Source organism: Calidris pugnax, unplaced genomic scaffold (genome assembly GCF_001431845.1).
Source record: "Calidris pugnax isolate Ruff unplaced genomic scaffold, ASM143184v1 scaffold51, whole genome shotgun sequence".
Lineage (NCBI taxonomy): Eukaryota > Metazoa > Chordata > Aves > Charadriiformes > Scolopacidae > Calidris > Calidris pugnax.
Genome location: NW_015090797.1, coordinates 5,353,687 through 5,369,173, shown reverse-complemented (window position 1 = coordinate 5,369,173; position 15,487 = coordinate 5,353,687). Strand labels below are relative to the sequence as shown.

At 41.3% G+C, this 15,487-nt stretch overlaps 1 protein-coding gene across 1 annotated transcript in view; it reads right to left on the bottom strand.

Moving 5' to 3' along the window:
* Positions 1-15,487, bottom strand: part of LOC106885075 (chloride channel protein C-like) — an 80,869-nt gene that overhangs the window by 42,559 nt on the left and 22,823 nt on the right. The window contains exons 9-11 of the mRNA XM_014936905.1: positions 13,579-13,679; positions 12,916-13,087; positions 11,146-11,317 (exon numbers count right to left, since the gene is read on the bottom strand). Coding sequence (XP_014792391.1) covers positions 11,146-11,317; positions 12,916-13,087; positions 13,579-13,679 — 445 coding nt within the window. The remainder of the gene's footprint in view (positions 1-11,145; positions 11,318-12,915; positions 13,088-13,578; positions 13,680-15,487) is intronic.

Here is a 15,487-nt window from a genome sequence, read left to right as displayed (position 1 = left end):
AACATTTCCAAAGGGTGGAGGGCTTGTAGCAAGAAAACTTTTGATCATTTTTTTCTTGGAGCAAATGCCAATAAGGTTGCAAGCTGATCGCTTGACAGAAAGAAGGGAAGGAGAGAACAATTCCCTATTCACAGCAGTAAAAGAGCTGTTCATGCAGCTTTCTTGAAAATAGGAGTTTATGGAATTTACATCTCCAGGATTAAGTTATTTATATTGTCACAGCCATTTCATAAACAACACAGATCTGCATTTAAATTTCTTTAATCTCTGGATTATGATTTGCTGACCCTTAGCAACCTGTGCATTGAACACTTAAGTCACTTTACTTCCCACTTAATAATGTCCTGACAAACTATGACTTGAAATGCCGTTATCACTGTCCTCTATTTTCATCTGGGATTATGCCAAAAGAGGCACCTTCTTCATGTATCGATCCAGCTGAATACTCCCTCCCTGAACTTCCATTAATCTCTCTCTTTAAAACCGAGTGAAAAACATTCCTTTCCTGTGCACTTCACCTATAAAGAAATCCTTTATAGTCCTAGGACTACATCCATTAACTCAGATCTCTTTACTGTATCTCCTTATCATCATTGCTGGAATTTTTTGGAAAAGTGGGATGCTGCAATACAGTAAACATAAATCTCCTAAGAAGACACGATTGTCATGCTGGCCCCGAAAAGTTATGCATTCAAGTTCCCTCACACTGCTGAAAATGATTATTTCTTGCAGCCTCAGGCACACAAAGCCGTGCATCACACTCTACAAAGGGAGGCACACCCAGCGTAGGTTCACTGTGAGGACGTCCTGCCAAACCCCAGTGCCAGGAGGGTTGCACAATTAGTGGGATTTTTCCTCTTCCAGAGCTCAACCCCATTAACTATTCCAGGCCATTACAAGGAGCAGGCAGCCCCTAGCATCCTAGAACTTAATTAATGCCAAGACAGAGCACGAAAAAATACCTTAGAAGAGTGTGCGTACTTTTTCTCTTTAAGTAGTTTCTCTCTTAAGTAGTTCTAATTAATCGCACTTGCACACTGCTTCTTAATTTACCTTAATTCATAATGTTCGGTGAGATCTCATCCCTGTTTTCTCTGATGTGGATTTAAATATTTGTGTGAGTTCTTCTGAAGCCAACCAGCATTTTGTTGATGATTTCCTTGTTAAAAGAGAGAACAATTTTTTCTAATTCCAAGACCCAGTACGGCAGCAGGAGACTGCTAAAGAGAATGTAGAAATACCCAATGCAGCTAAGTAATCCCTGGAAACATATCAAAATCCTTTGAGCCTCAGTCCTTGGGAACTTGGATGGAAGATGCTACGCAAATGTTTGATTTCTTGTTTCAGTCCCTCAAGGCCTATAAATACATCTGTTTTGACAGGTTGTGGCAATGGATGCAAGTGATATCGGAAACAGTATAGGCGATAGCAGCGACTCTTGCCAAGATCCCCTGGAAAGATATCTCTCAGTGATTTCTTTTTTTTTTGTAATCTGGCTCTTCATCTTACATACATAGCAGACACCAAACCCTGAAAGGAGGTTTCAAAGCTACCTAAATCTGTGTCTCAGGAAGGTAACACTGGTGCATGTTGTGTCAAGTGAACCTTCCACTAATAAAAATAGCAGGACTGTGTATGCCTGTTGCTGAATATGCCTAAACATTCAGCAGCCTCACGTATTAAATCTTTTCAAAACAAGCACTGCACTGTATAATTACCCAGCTAAGCAACCCTGTAGTTTTTTAACTCACAGCATCACAGAATTCTTTCAGTTGTGATTCATGAGGATTTTTTAATAAGATAGACAACTGCAACGAATCTCTGACATATTTAAACAATGCCAAAACCAGCATCTCCAGAATGCCATGATTCTTATGGCCTCAGGTCCTGACGTCTAGAAAAGGCTGGAGAAGAAAGAGCCCCGTGGCTACAGACAGCCGCAGACCGGACAGTGGATTTGCCGATGCTATGTGATAAACGCTCTACACCATGGGCTGCAAACTTCAGCTTTAACTTCAGTAAGAGATTAAACCTTAAATATCAGAATAGAAAACTTACAAAAGCCTGTTGTTCTCAAAATGAGCATAGGTACTCATTCCCTGAGCCTCCAGTTTCTTAAAGAAGTGCATTATGAAATCTGAAGTCCTGAAACCATTCCCCATCCTTCTCCCTGAGAGTACAGTTTCACTTATTTCATTTTCCAGACAAGCTACTGCCAAAAACCACACAGTTCTCTCCCCCTAGTTGGGGCAAATTCAACAGAAAATAGTAGGATTTAATGTATTTAACAGCTTGCCGATTATGCATTGTTACTCCAATTATTTTGGGATTGAGTAAGAATAGGATCAGTACAACACTACTCTGCGTCTCCCCTTCTCTGTGAAAAGGTGACATCACTTGCAATCAGGTTCGGAAATAACTTTAAATATACCATTCAAACACACCGGGCTGCTCCTGACAGGCAGTGTAAGCGGAGTGAATGCTTACCCTGGTAGGCATAACTGTAGGCTTGGAGATTCTGAAAAAATGTTTTGACTAGAGTTTAAACTCTTCATTAGAGAAAAAAAACAGGCAGCTTAGTAACAGAAAATTAGGCCCTGTCAAAACAACTTCTGTGAACCATCTCAGGTGTAATCAAAAACGTTAAGTGAGCCCTAAAGTATTTAAGTATGACGGGCTGATGCATTAAACAGCCTACCACTGGGAAGAACCTGCCAGATGAGTTTCCAAATAATTAAGCACTTCCTCTGCCTGCTTTCAAAGGAAACATGATGTGAAAAATCTTCAATACTACACATTTGTCCCAGCTTCTGCGAAAGATTTTCCTTTCCCCACCAAAATCAGGTGGAAAATCAACCACGTGGCAGTCTCTCCTGGGGAGTTAAAATGAAGACTCTGGCTGTGAGGAGAATCCTGACCAAAGCTGAACTCAGTGCTGAGTAACCCTGCTGGAGTAACTCTACTGAACTATTTTTAAGCATGTAAGGAGAGAAGACTTCGAACCTGACTGTTGAGTGGGCACAGACACCTTCCTGCCCATATGGTAAGGACTCCATACTCCTCCTCCTCCTCCTCCATATGCCTTATTAACCAGCAGTGCAAAAAAACACTCCCTGATCCACACCACACAGATGAGTACTCATTCTAAAGTGAGGGTCAAAATATTTTCTTCTCTACACCAATGCAGCACGACAGATGCTGACATGACTTGTCATGAGCCTCTATTACTTTCTCACACAGGAATGGCTCTTCTGACAGCTGTGTGCTCCTTATAATTTTCTCTCCAGAGCACTGGGCTGTGTTTGCCCCAGGAGCCCAATGTCCCTTTCATGCCCTTCCATCTTGGAGTCAGAGGAAGGCATGATCAGAGATGTCCCAAGGTCTGTGCTGCCAAAGTGCACTGTGAGGATGTATTAATTTTTTACAGTCAGTTCTTTCATAGAATCATAGAACGGTTAGAGTTGGAAGGCACCTTAAAGATCATCAAGTTCCAACCTCCTGCCATAGGCAGGGACACCTCCCACCAGACCAGGTTGCTCAAAGCCCCATCCAGCCTGGCCTTGAACACCTCCAGGGATGGGGCATCCACAGCTTCTCTGGGCAACCTGTTTGTATTGCACTTACAAAGGAAAATGTATGACTCGAGCCTCCCAAAACACTCTCTCTCCTTTGAACAAGGGTCAGGCTGAGGAAGAGTGTGAGATGGGAGCAAGTTTAACCAGAGTGACCTGAGGTCAGTCTTCATGCTATATACTCTGAAGCACTAGCCAACTCCAACTCCAGCTACCTCCACACCTGTACAACTTCATCCTTCCTAAAGCCAGGCGCTGCTGGTTCACAAGTTGCACCAGCAACCGCAGAAGTCACCTGCTGCTGCATAACTCACCAGTGGACAACCTGGGTGGCCACTGCCAGTTTGGGGTGGGTTGTTTTCTTTTAGAGATGCAAGGAATCAGCTCAGGTCTGGCTCTGCAAGCTTCCCTCAGACACAGCCACCAGGCGCATGAGAGCTTTTCCACCATCACTCCTTCATATTTCAAAATGAGAGAAGAGTCGTCATTAGGACAAGTCCTACTGGCTAGCCCATCTATGCTCCTCTTTTCTGCAACGCTTCTACTTTTCCACATGCATTCATGTCTTCTCCTCAGTGCCTGCCTCCACCCAGTCATGCTTACAACAGCAACACACCTTCCACCAGTGCTCACCACCACCACTGCCTGCGTGTCCTGGACCCAGTCTCACTCCTCTTCCAAAAAACACCGGGAAAACACCCAAACTTCAACAACAAAACATGCTGTTCTGCCCATCTTGAGCAGAGGAGGAGGTCATGCTCTTCCCGAGGGATCTGCCTCCCTCAGGACCTACAGCAGGAGCCTCCTTTCCACCAACAGACCGTGTTCAACCCAGCAGCTGCCGGGCTGTGTAACCAACTGCTTCTGTTTCAGCTGGGTCCAAGAATCAAACAGGGACTTCTGGCCCCGAGCCCCCATTTATTAGAGCACCCGGTTACATGGGGCTTTTAATTCAAGATGATAATAAACTTCTCGGGCTGGAAAAGAGATAGGCTTATTGTGGTCGCTTTTGTCCCAGAGATAAATCATTTTCTCAAAATTTGGGAAAAACACTGTTGGCAACATTCTGAAGGTTTTAAAGTTAAAAATATAACAAAACTTAATGGTTTCAGATGCTTTTCATGACAGTGTAACTGAAAAATGTCTTTAATTTGGAAACAAATTAAAGTTGGCAAAGAATTAGTACATAAGACAGCCCAACTGCATTTTGTAATTTGAAAAAAATTAAAAACAGATAAGATACTGTGAATTAAAAATAACTTATGCACATTAAATTCTCATTAACTTTCATTAAGGTTTGTCTTACATGTCCCAAATGTACAATTGCATGTTGTAATACACTAGATCACTTTATTTATAAAATACCTTTAAAGCTACTGAAAGCTAGAGCCAGAAAAATGACTATATAAAAATGTTATCTTCTCATGTTACAACTTAATTTCCAATGTGTGTATTTAAAACAGAAATCCAGTCTCAATTTCAGAATTTCAGATGCACAACTGAACTTTCTAAAAGTTCAATGCCATGTACAATTCAGTCATGTCTGTTTATTTTACTGATAAAAACCTGGTGCCAAAACTGAAAGATGTATTAGAGATAAAGCTAGATTACCTTCTAATTTGTGAATTACCTACAGACTAACGAACTCCCACAGTTGCAGTTCTTCTTTACAAATGACGAATGAATGAATCAGAGGGGACTTGTTCTGACTTTCTTGGGCTGAGTTCACAAGAACTACCATCCAGAAAAAAAAAGGGGTTTCTTTCATTTTTCCCCAAAAGCATACATTTTTTAGAGAACGTTCCAGTGACATGACAAATTGTTTATTATCCCTATAGAGCAGTATTTTTTAGGTTAAAACCCAAAAAGCTTTCATTTGGAATGCTCTTGTGGCATCTCTTGAGAATTTTAAATTTGGATTTGATTTGGCCTCTCAGATTCAACTACATCTCCCACGATGCATTGTGCATTGCCCACTCCTTTCTCAAATACACCAAGAAAGTATCTTTGGTATTTCATGGGAAATATTTCATTCCTTACAGAAAAATGCTAGTATGAAACAACAAAGCTCACGGAAAGACATTTTAAATATTTTTTCTTTATTTCTGTTTTTCAGATTTCAACTTTTTGATGAAGTGTCCAAGTTTTTTGTAAAAACAAATCTGAAGGTCTCATTTTCAGTCAAAAATAAAGTAGAAGGGAATTTTTTGAAATCATTCTAACCAGGGTGGTGCTGAAAAATAAGCTATTGCAGACTTCCATGCTTATAGTTACTCCCACCACAAAGTTAGGCACTGAAGAACTTTTTGCTGTATTAGACCATAAAATCATGTTGATCTTATTTGACAATAAGATTTTTCACATGGACAAGAAATCCATGCATTTCAAATCAGCCTGTTCTCCTGCTTGCTGGTACACCAAAAGCGTACTCAACACTTGGAGAAGTTTTCTCCTCACACCTCAGCATACTACAGTCCTTACCAAGGTGAGGATCACATTTTGGATGGCATTACAAGTTTGGAAAGGAACCCCTTTCTCTTCAACGAGTCAGATGTTACACCCCATTTTGTGTGCTGGAAACAAGACTGGTTTCTTTTAAGACCAGAAGGACTGATTAAATCATTTTATTTCACATCTTGCAAAATATGCTCTCCAGCACCACAGAGGAAGCTGAAGTTGAAAATAACAAAATCCAATTAATCCCAGCACGCTGAAAGGCAAAGCTATACAGACTTTTTCTGGCATCTCACTAGACAGGAAGAAATCCCAGAATTTACACCTATTAACATTTACATTTAATGCAAGTGTGATAGATATCACAGTTTTCTTGCCCAGTTAGTGTTCAGTTTATCCATCTTCACCTGGAGAACAGAGCTATTACACATTAGAGCAGGCCTCAATTAGGAGAAATTTGATTTAAATCAATGAGAATTCTTGGCTCCCTGATGATTTCCTTAGCAGCAGGGCAGCCAGGATTGTTTTCACAGTTTGGTCCCCAAGCACCAGCTATGAGAGACTATCTGACACCTCCACTCCAACAAGGAGAGGTTCAGAATTTATATTTGTTTTAGCATTGTCAAAACCACCCTTCCTGCTTGCACCATCATGACTGTAAATGGCTGAAAATGCAGCATTTTGTATCCTACAACCACTGAGCAACACAGCTCTCCTGTGAAAACGCTGCACTCGATACCAGGCAGATTTTACATGTATTGTAGAAGTCTTGTGCATATTTTTCTAACATCTCATATCATCATTCTGCTCCTCTTACAACTTCCCTCCAGTTAGTTGGATTGGGTGGTTGGCTGTGCTGTATTCTCACATCACGTCTGTAAAACAAAATGTGTCTGTCATCTATGGTAAGCGCCCACAGTTGACACTCTACTTAAATTTCTTGTGCAAGGACTTAAGCTTCTTGAGAGTCACTTTCTCAGAGGAAGTGAGGAGGGCAGCTGCAGCATTTGGAATAATACATCCTGCCTATAATTTGAGGTAGGCACATTCTGCCTAAATTAAAAGTGCTGAAGAAATACGGAGAGGGTAGAGATTAGGGTTTAATTGTTACTACCTGCTGGCACAGTTATTTTATTGCACTTATTCAAGACAACCTGTAGCACTGCTGTGAAGCGTGTCAGAAGTATACATTACCACTGAGATATCTAAACTATGCAAAAAATAAATGTTCGTTTTCATTTCTTAATGGACTGTGAGTAACAGATACACCTAATTACCTAACTATAGGTGAGTGGTGACTTAACAGCACTGTAGTTTACTACATCCAGTGCCCTGCCAGAGGGCCTGTCTCAATTGAGGCACCAGAGAGCAGAAAGCCCCAGCAAACCTCACCTCTGAGCCTTCAATACGTCTCATTAACCAGGTGACTTTACATACAGCTTGTTGTTTCTGTGGCTTTGCAGACTCCGACAGACATCAACACGCAAATTTTAATAACGCTCTGAACCCCCATCCAGGTGGTCATTTTATTTCATTCAGTACCAACACCGTGGCCATTTGCACAAGCCACTCATTCACAGCAACCACACTCGCCATTAGCAAAAGACTTGAGGACAGACTTTTGGGGATTTAATCCCCTACGGAGATTTTCCTTTGGTTTATATAACGACATTGCACTTCCCCTTCCAAATCCTAAGGAATACTCTATTTTCTCCTTTAGTCTACATCTGTCAAAAGCCTGGTATTTCAGTGTTTCACACTCAGAGGAGGGTTTTCAGACTGAACCTTCTCAGAATTAATTTTATTCCCCATATCCATCAGAAGAGATTTTTTTGGAGAAATAAACTAGGCCAATAAACTGATACACTGCTTTAATTCTGTTTGAACAGAACAGGTGAGAAAGGGGAGAGAGTCAGGGCTATTTTCCATCTTGTGTAACAGAAAGACAGACAACTCAGGGGACAAAGGATCCAAATCAGTGTAAATCAAGCTTCTCTCAGCTTGCACACAGGGGCACCACCAGTACCGGACAAGAACACTAATCCTATGCTAACCCAGTGCCACCTTTCCTCTTTAACCCCTGCCAGGCAGCGTTATTGAGAGGTAAAAGTACAAAAGGAACAATGAAAATACAGAATTACCCAGAGACAAAACACACTGTAGGAGGATGCTATTCCTCTTCCCACGTCTAGTGCACCCTGAGGCCAGCAAGCTCAGGACATATGACACTTAAAAAGACGTGGGAGACAGAAGGCTGTGGGAAGGCAAGTCATGAGGCTGGTCCTTCTACTTGCCAAGGAAAATGTCACCACATCTACCATCTGCCGCAAAGAGCTGAGGAGGAGGGTCAAGTGTCAGCATGGGGGGTAGAAAGAGGCAGCCAAGAAAGAAGAGGTGGGCAGATGCCTGTGGGGTCTGCCCTGAGAAAAAAAAAAAAAAAAGTATCTTACAAACCTGTTCACTACAAGTCCCACATTCATAACTGTTTCCAAATGGAAGGCTGCGTGAAAAGCCAAAGCAAACATTCTCAATTCTTTTTGAACCCATCAGACAATATAGGAAAAATATGTGCATTTTATGGTTTGAGGGCACAACCTTTTAATTATGTTTTTGCATTGTCATGTCCAAGACCTTTTTTCTCCTCAAAAATTAATATTTCCTCAAGCGATGCAGCTATTTATCTTGGATGAACATGAATTGAAACACAATCTGCCTCCGCAGAGAGAGGCGCAGAAGAGCTATAACATGACACCTAGGGGAATTCAGAACGCACTGCAATGCAATACTCATAATTTTTCTACTGCCTTTCCAACTGAGTTTCCTACAGCTTTCTTAACAGTTTCCAGCTATTGTTTCGCATGTGCCATACATGCATGCTCACAGAGGCACTTGGAAAAAAAAAAAAAAAAAAAAGAAAAAAAAAAAAGAGCAAGTGCAGGTAATGGGGAAGGCAGAGAGAAATTGAAGCAAATAAAATGTAGGCTTTTTCTCTCTGCTAGAGCCGAATGAAATGCAGCTCTGTCATCCAAGACCAGCAAGTGTTCTGGCACATAATCACCTCTCACTTCCCTGCAATGAAGCACAGCCTCATGAGCACAAAGCTGAGGAAGATGTCAATCAACTGCTTTTGCCACTGAGGACTTACATTCCGCAGCAACACCATAAAGTAATGGTTTACAAATGATACTTAAATTAAGATGTATTGAATCGCACCTTGCTCCTCCTGCCCCTCCATTTATTACTGGAGATAATAACACCCCTTCTCTGAAGGAGTTGGGAGGAGGAATCAGTTGGCTATTTTAAGGTAACCAGGTCCCATTATGCCATATCTGGAGGTAGTTTTCATGCTTTTAAAAAAAAAAAAAAAAAGAAAAAAAAAAAAAAAAGAGCAAGTGCAGGTAATGGGGAAGGCAGAGAGAAATTGAAGCAAATAAAATGTAGGCTTTTTCTCTCTGCTAGAGCCGAATGAAATGCAGCTCTGTCATCCAAGACCAGCAAGTGTTCTGGCACATAATCACCTCTCACTTCCCTGCAATGAAGCACAGCCTCATGAGCACAAAGCTGAGGAAGATGTCAATCAACTGCTTTTGCCACTGAGGACTTACATTCCGCAGCAACACCATAAAGTAATGGTTTACAAATGATACTTAAATTAAGATGTATTGAGCCATCGCAAGAAAATTCAGGCCTACTTTGGAAAAGACATTACATTTCGTGGTAATTGGGGCTCTCAAAAAAATTGCACCCAGCATTCAGGTACCAACTTTCTCCCCTTCAAGTCTTACAGACTTAGTAGTTGGCCAACAAATCACACAGTAACTTCTAAAAGATGCATAACAGCAATAATAGAAGCAAAAATAAGAGAGTGCCTATTTACTTAATGGATAAGTAAGTGCTAAAGTTCCAAGAGGACACCGAAGGAGGAGTGTTCCCATAATCAATCTAATTATTATCTCACAACGGAGAAGTTTTTATGCACATCCAACGCCTTCCAAGCTAAAACATCAAAAAAAAAAATGCTTCCTACACAATTTACACAACCTATGACTAAAATGAACCCAATTCGGAGCGAGTGCCGATAAACAGCTGCTTTATCAAACACTGCGCAACAGCGTACTAGGAGGGAAAATCCTGGCTTGGTCACTCGGGGTGAATTCGGACATCTGCAAAGATTTTAGTGAGAGCCTTTTGGGCAAAGCCAGCTGGGCAGCCAAGAGTGGGTTTAGTCATGGGTGAAATTTCCACACACAGTAACACTCACAGGGCTTGAATGTCCTGCCCTGGAAGGGTGAAAGCTTCCCCCTTGTGAACTCAATGTCACTTCTCTGTTGACTATGACGAATTTCACCCACCGTGCCCAGGTGTTGCAACCGGGGAGAGCAAAGAACATCCTCTCGAATTGTAAGACTATTACATGCAAATCCTTTCGCTTTCAGAGGTTTGCCTGGAAAACGTTGTAGCACAGACTCAAAATTTTCTGTTATAAAAGGACAGGGGCAGGAAACAGAAATATGAACAGTGTTCCAAGGAAATCTCAAAATTTTGAAATCTATAAGGTATAAATTTACCAGATAGACCTGGGGAGGCTTCCCATTGCATCACTTGCCTATACTATTGCAAATCCTTCACTTACTCCATCCAGAAGGCTGTATTCAGCCCTAACATAAAAAGGTGCATTGTACAAGGCCCTCAGCACCCCTAGAAGTCAATTCCCAAGCCAAGCGGTGTGACCTACTATTTTTGTTTGTAATCCAGAATAAACAAAACATTGTGCGTTCTGCTTTCTTGTTTGTGAACCACTGATGCCATAATTTCTGTAACCCCCCCAAAATTGAAATAATAGAAAAAGAGATCGTCAGATTTCTCCAGGTGTTATTTCCAAACTTACACTTCACAAATGCAAGGTCTCAGGAAAAAAAACAAAAACACACAAACAAAAAACCAAACCAAAGTAAACAACTTCTTCAGGCAAGCTAGAGATGGCCAGGCCAATAATTTATTTCTCTGTGGCTCTATGTGCATGGGACACCACCTGTGATTCTGTGGTTCATTTAGCTGCAGCAGCAAAAGCTCAACTCAACATTGGCCGCACAAACACCTAAACACTTAACGCACTTACCATTACCACAGTGAGGGAGATGGTTAGTCTTGACACACCGCTGAAAAAGGAGGCAGCTCCAATGGCAGCAAAGAGACCTGGATCAATCCATGCTCCATATTCATTTGTTTGAACACCAAAAATGGAAACAAGGATCAATCCGATTATCCGGCCGTACAAAGCTCCTGTGTACCTGTATGCAAGAAGAAAAAGAGCACTATTTTTGCCAAGGATAGTGTTTTCTCAAGCTCCTCCTAATATTCTCCTGATCCCAGATAATTTTGTCAGCTTCTATAGCAACTCCCTTCCCAAGAAAAGCTATAGCACCCTTCCTTAGCATGAGCATATACTTAGTGCCAGTCACTAGCACAAAACTGCCAGATGTATCATACTTGGAAGAAAAAGGACTATCGGGATGTCTTTTTTAATGTTCTTCAAAGCCAAATGAGAATGAACCTCACAGGAATACAGTCAAAAGTACAGGTTGCAGACATACACACTGGGATATTTCGCACAAAAAGCCCACACTTCTAGAGCTCCAGCCTTATATAATCTCTTAAAATTCAGGCGACCTGCATCCCATAAACCTGGCAAGTAAAGTATTACACCCATATAGTAAATGGGAAAACAATGGACTAACAGGTATTAATGACCTGCCCAAAGCTAACCAGGAATGAAGCTGTGAAGAGAAGCCGGGAGTCCTCAAACCAACCATATGCTACACTGAAGAGCAAAACCAAAATTTAGCACAGTTCAGCATGTAATTGCTGGCATGAGACACAGGATTTCATTCCATATGCACAGAATAAAATATACAGATCCAAGTGTCAGCCAATGAACTGTATTTGTACAGACATTCACCTTACAGAAATGGTGAATTATTATTATTTATACAATGGCCATATATATGACATGTATTATCTGATTTGGGGAGCATCATCTTGCACCATTACACAACCTTTTCCCCATTTATTCATGCAATTGATTCATTTTATTGATGGATGTGGTTCTAGGTTCTAGAATGGTTATAAAATTTAGGTTATCGGGTCAGAAACATGGGAGCTGGCTGACAGATTTCACTATCAATATCTATTCAGCCAAGTATGACATGTTTCAGCAAACACTGCATATTAAACACTGATTTAGACAACAGTTTGGGGAAGGGAAGAGGTGAATACTCAGGGGTAGGGCAAAGGCAGAAGGTCATACACACAATGATTTCTTTTTAGAATTTTTTTGGTATTTGAAATGCATTATGCTGGATACCCCACACCCCAGCCATGATTCCTTGCTTGCAGAACATTAAACCTCTCAACATTACTGTAAGAACTTTGCTCTAGTCTACCACAGCTTTCTAAAATTACAATAAAAGACCTAACTGCAGTTTTCTCCAAAGTCGAGGGTGTTGATGTCCAAGATTAAGATTCAGGCTATTATGTGCATAAGAAACAGATGAGAAGTCTGGACCTGAACCCGTATTTCTACAGTTACAGAGACAGAGCCAGGAGCCGGGACTCTCTCTGGGTCCCCAAAGGATTCAAATGATCTATACTTGGAAAGTACACGGTTTTGGCTATGGTCCTTCCATAGCTATTCTCAGATGATTTTTCTTCATTCTCTTCCACAATTTTAGCATCTCTTTCCAAGCAAACCATCCTGTTCCACCTATATAACCTCCTCCAAGCAATTAGAGTTTTGCTATTGCCAAGATTTCAGCTTACAATTCAGATTGTTGCTACTCAACGCAGCCCTTTTGTATAGGAAGCTCAAACCAAGAGGGGTGAAGCTTACAGCATAGGAATAACCAAGCCACTGGCAACAGCAGAACCTGCCGTCCAACAGCTGAGGATGAAATAAAGTGCCAAAGCAGTGCAGAGGGCTGCGTATCCAAATTCTTCATGAGTCCCACGTTTGAAAAGATACGTGATCCCTTGATTCCCATTTTCAATGAGAAGCGCAGCAGCTGCAACAGAGGAAGAGACGTGGAGAGAAACAAAACATTAAAAGGGTCCTTTACAAAAATACAGTTTGTAGTAGTAGTTCTCATTTGCCTAAACCTGTTAAAAAATTAGCAAAGTACATAGATCAGTTAATTGGAGTTTCCATGTCAGCTTCAGCATCTAGGGCACTTTCAAGAAAACAAGGAACAGTCCCAAAGTTTCTGTCCTGTCTGTGTGATCCTAATCTTGATCTAAACAAGGAGAAAATGCAGCTATTTAAGCCAAAGAAGGGCAACGATACTACTTCAGCCGGGCTCTTTCCCCATTCTTTTCAGAGGTAATAACTCAGGAACTTCACGGGCCAAATACAGAATTTCATTCTGATATATCCCTCGAAAGGGAGCACTACATTACTTTGAAGAAAACCTACTTTGTGAGTAAATATACTTGGGTATCACTTCAAGAGACATAAATTCAGTTTGCTCCCAGGTATCAATCACTTAGCTCCCCTTACCTTGATTGAAGGTTTGATTAGAATATCTGACTCCATCTGGACCAATCCATGTGCTTGATGAACAGGTATATTCTGAAATTTTCCTCTTGAACTGATTTATGCTTAAATATTAAAAACAAAACAGAAGTAGTAAATGGATTAATATAACTTATTTCAGTGCCTGTACAGAATGTGTCTATTAGATATAAATTTTATACAAAAAGCCTACTTCCCCTTACATCTCTCAATTATGTTTTTTTATTAACTAATAAATCTAGTTTACTAGATCAGTTTATTAATTATTCTACTAAACTAATAAATATGCTTTATTAATGCTCATATTCCTCTGCATAAACCTCCTGCTGCTGAAACCCAGATTTTCCAAAACCAGGAATCACATTACACTGCCTAAAAAGCAGAAAAAAAAAATCTGATTAAAAATGCCCAGCCTGCCCTTGATCTCCTTGTCTGCACGTGCCACCGTAACTCTATAAAACAGGATTAGCAGACCAAAAATTTATCATTCCTGACAAACACTTCCAGTGGGCGAGCACAGCATCCCGAAGTGACAGATGCAGTTAGAAAGCTTTGCACAGGAGAGGGCCATGGAGAGCAGGAAGGATGTAAGAGGTTTTTCTCTTCCACAGCAGCACAGTCTATACCCAAACCAAACCTAAAAGATGTTTTTCCAACACGTTCTTAAAGCTCTTCTTTGGTTAGATGGTACATTCTTTGTACATGTACTTTGGTACATTCAAAACCCACCTGGACACGTTCCTGTGCAGCCTGCTCTAGGTGGACCTGCTCTGGCAGGGGGTTTGGACTAGATGATCTCTAGAGGTCCCTTCCAACCCCATGTGATTCTGTGATTCTGTACACACTGGCACTAGTTATTTCAACATCTTGCAACTTAGATGCTGACTATGACCAGTCTTTCTGTACGACACTGCTATTCCCGGACACTTTCACAACTTCTGTCATCCGGAACGATTGCACTCTCCAAGCAGGTATGACTTCCTTCTTCCAATTGGGAAAGCATCCAGCATGTTTTGGACATCACCACAACCTAAACAGTAACAGTATGAACTCTTGTTTCTGGAACAAAGAGCAGATCCGTGGTATTTGACCCACCTGATCTCCACTCAGAACTACGAGGGAAACTGAAAATGCAGCCAACATCTAGTGCAAGAAAATTTCTTCCAGACCCCGGATTGGCAACCAAAGGAACACAAGATACTTCCCAATCTTGTATTTGCTTTTTACATTAATCCAACCCAAAAAAAGAATATATTCCAAATTCATAATGGCCAATAAAAAATTTTAAAAAAAATTATTTACTCCATCCTGCTTTAGAAGTCATATGATTGTGTAATCCACTTATAGCAAAGCCTCGAGTTCTACACAAATGTCTTTACTAGCAGCAAAGGAGCGCGCACACGAAAAACAGCACGTCTGAGAGGTGATTTGAAGTTTGCAGCAATGCCAAAATAACAGAGGGAGAAACAACAGAAGAAAGGTTTTTTACAACTGAAATACGTGATTGAGCAAGAAGAACGAAGCAGAGAGAATGGAGATGCAGGACTTGTTTTCACACGGGGGGGTTGTACCATTAACTCTTCCCCTTTGAAATGAGTATATTTAGTAGAGAGAGGTTCCTCCCTGGTGCCCAGGGGAGGACTGTGCTGCCCCGTCGGGTGCTGCAGGAATACAGGAATACCGAGACCTGCCAATGGAAGACCATCGCTTCTTTACCTCCTTCTCCTGCCTCCCCACGACCTCCTACTCCTCCTTCTCCTAGGAATACCAAGGCCTGCCGGAAGTGTTACAAAAGGCTACTGAAAGTGCTGTTGCAGCATAAATTTATGAGGATGAGCTACGCTAGAAGGAAGCGCTGGCATACCGGCATAGCCACATACAGCCCCAACTGGAG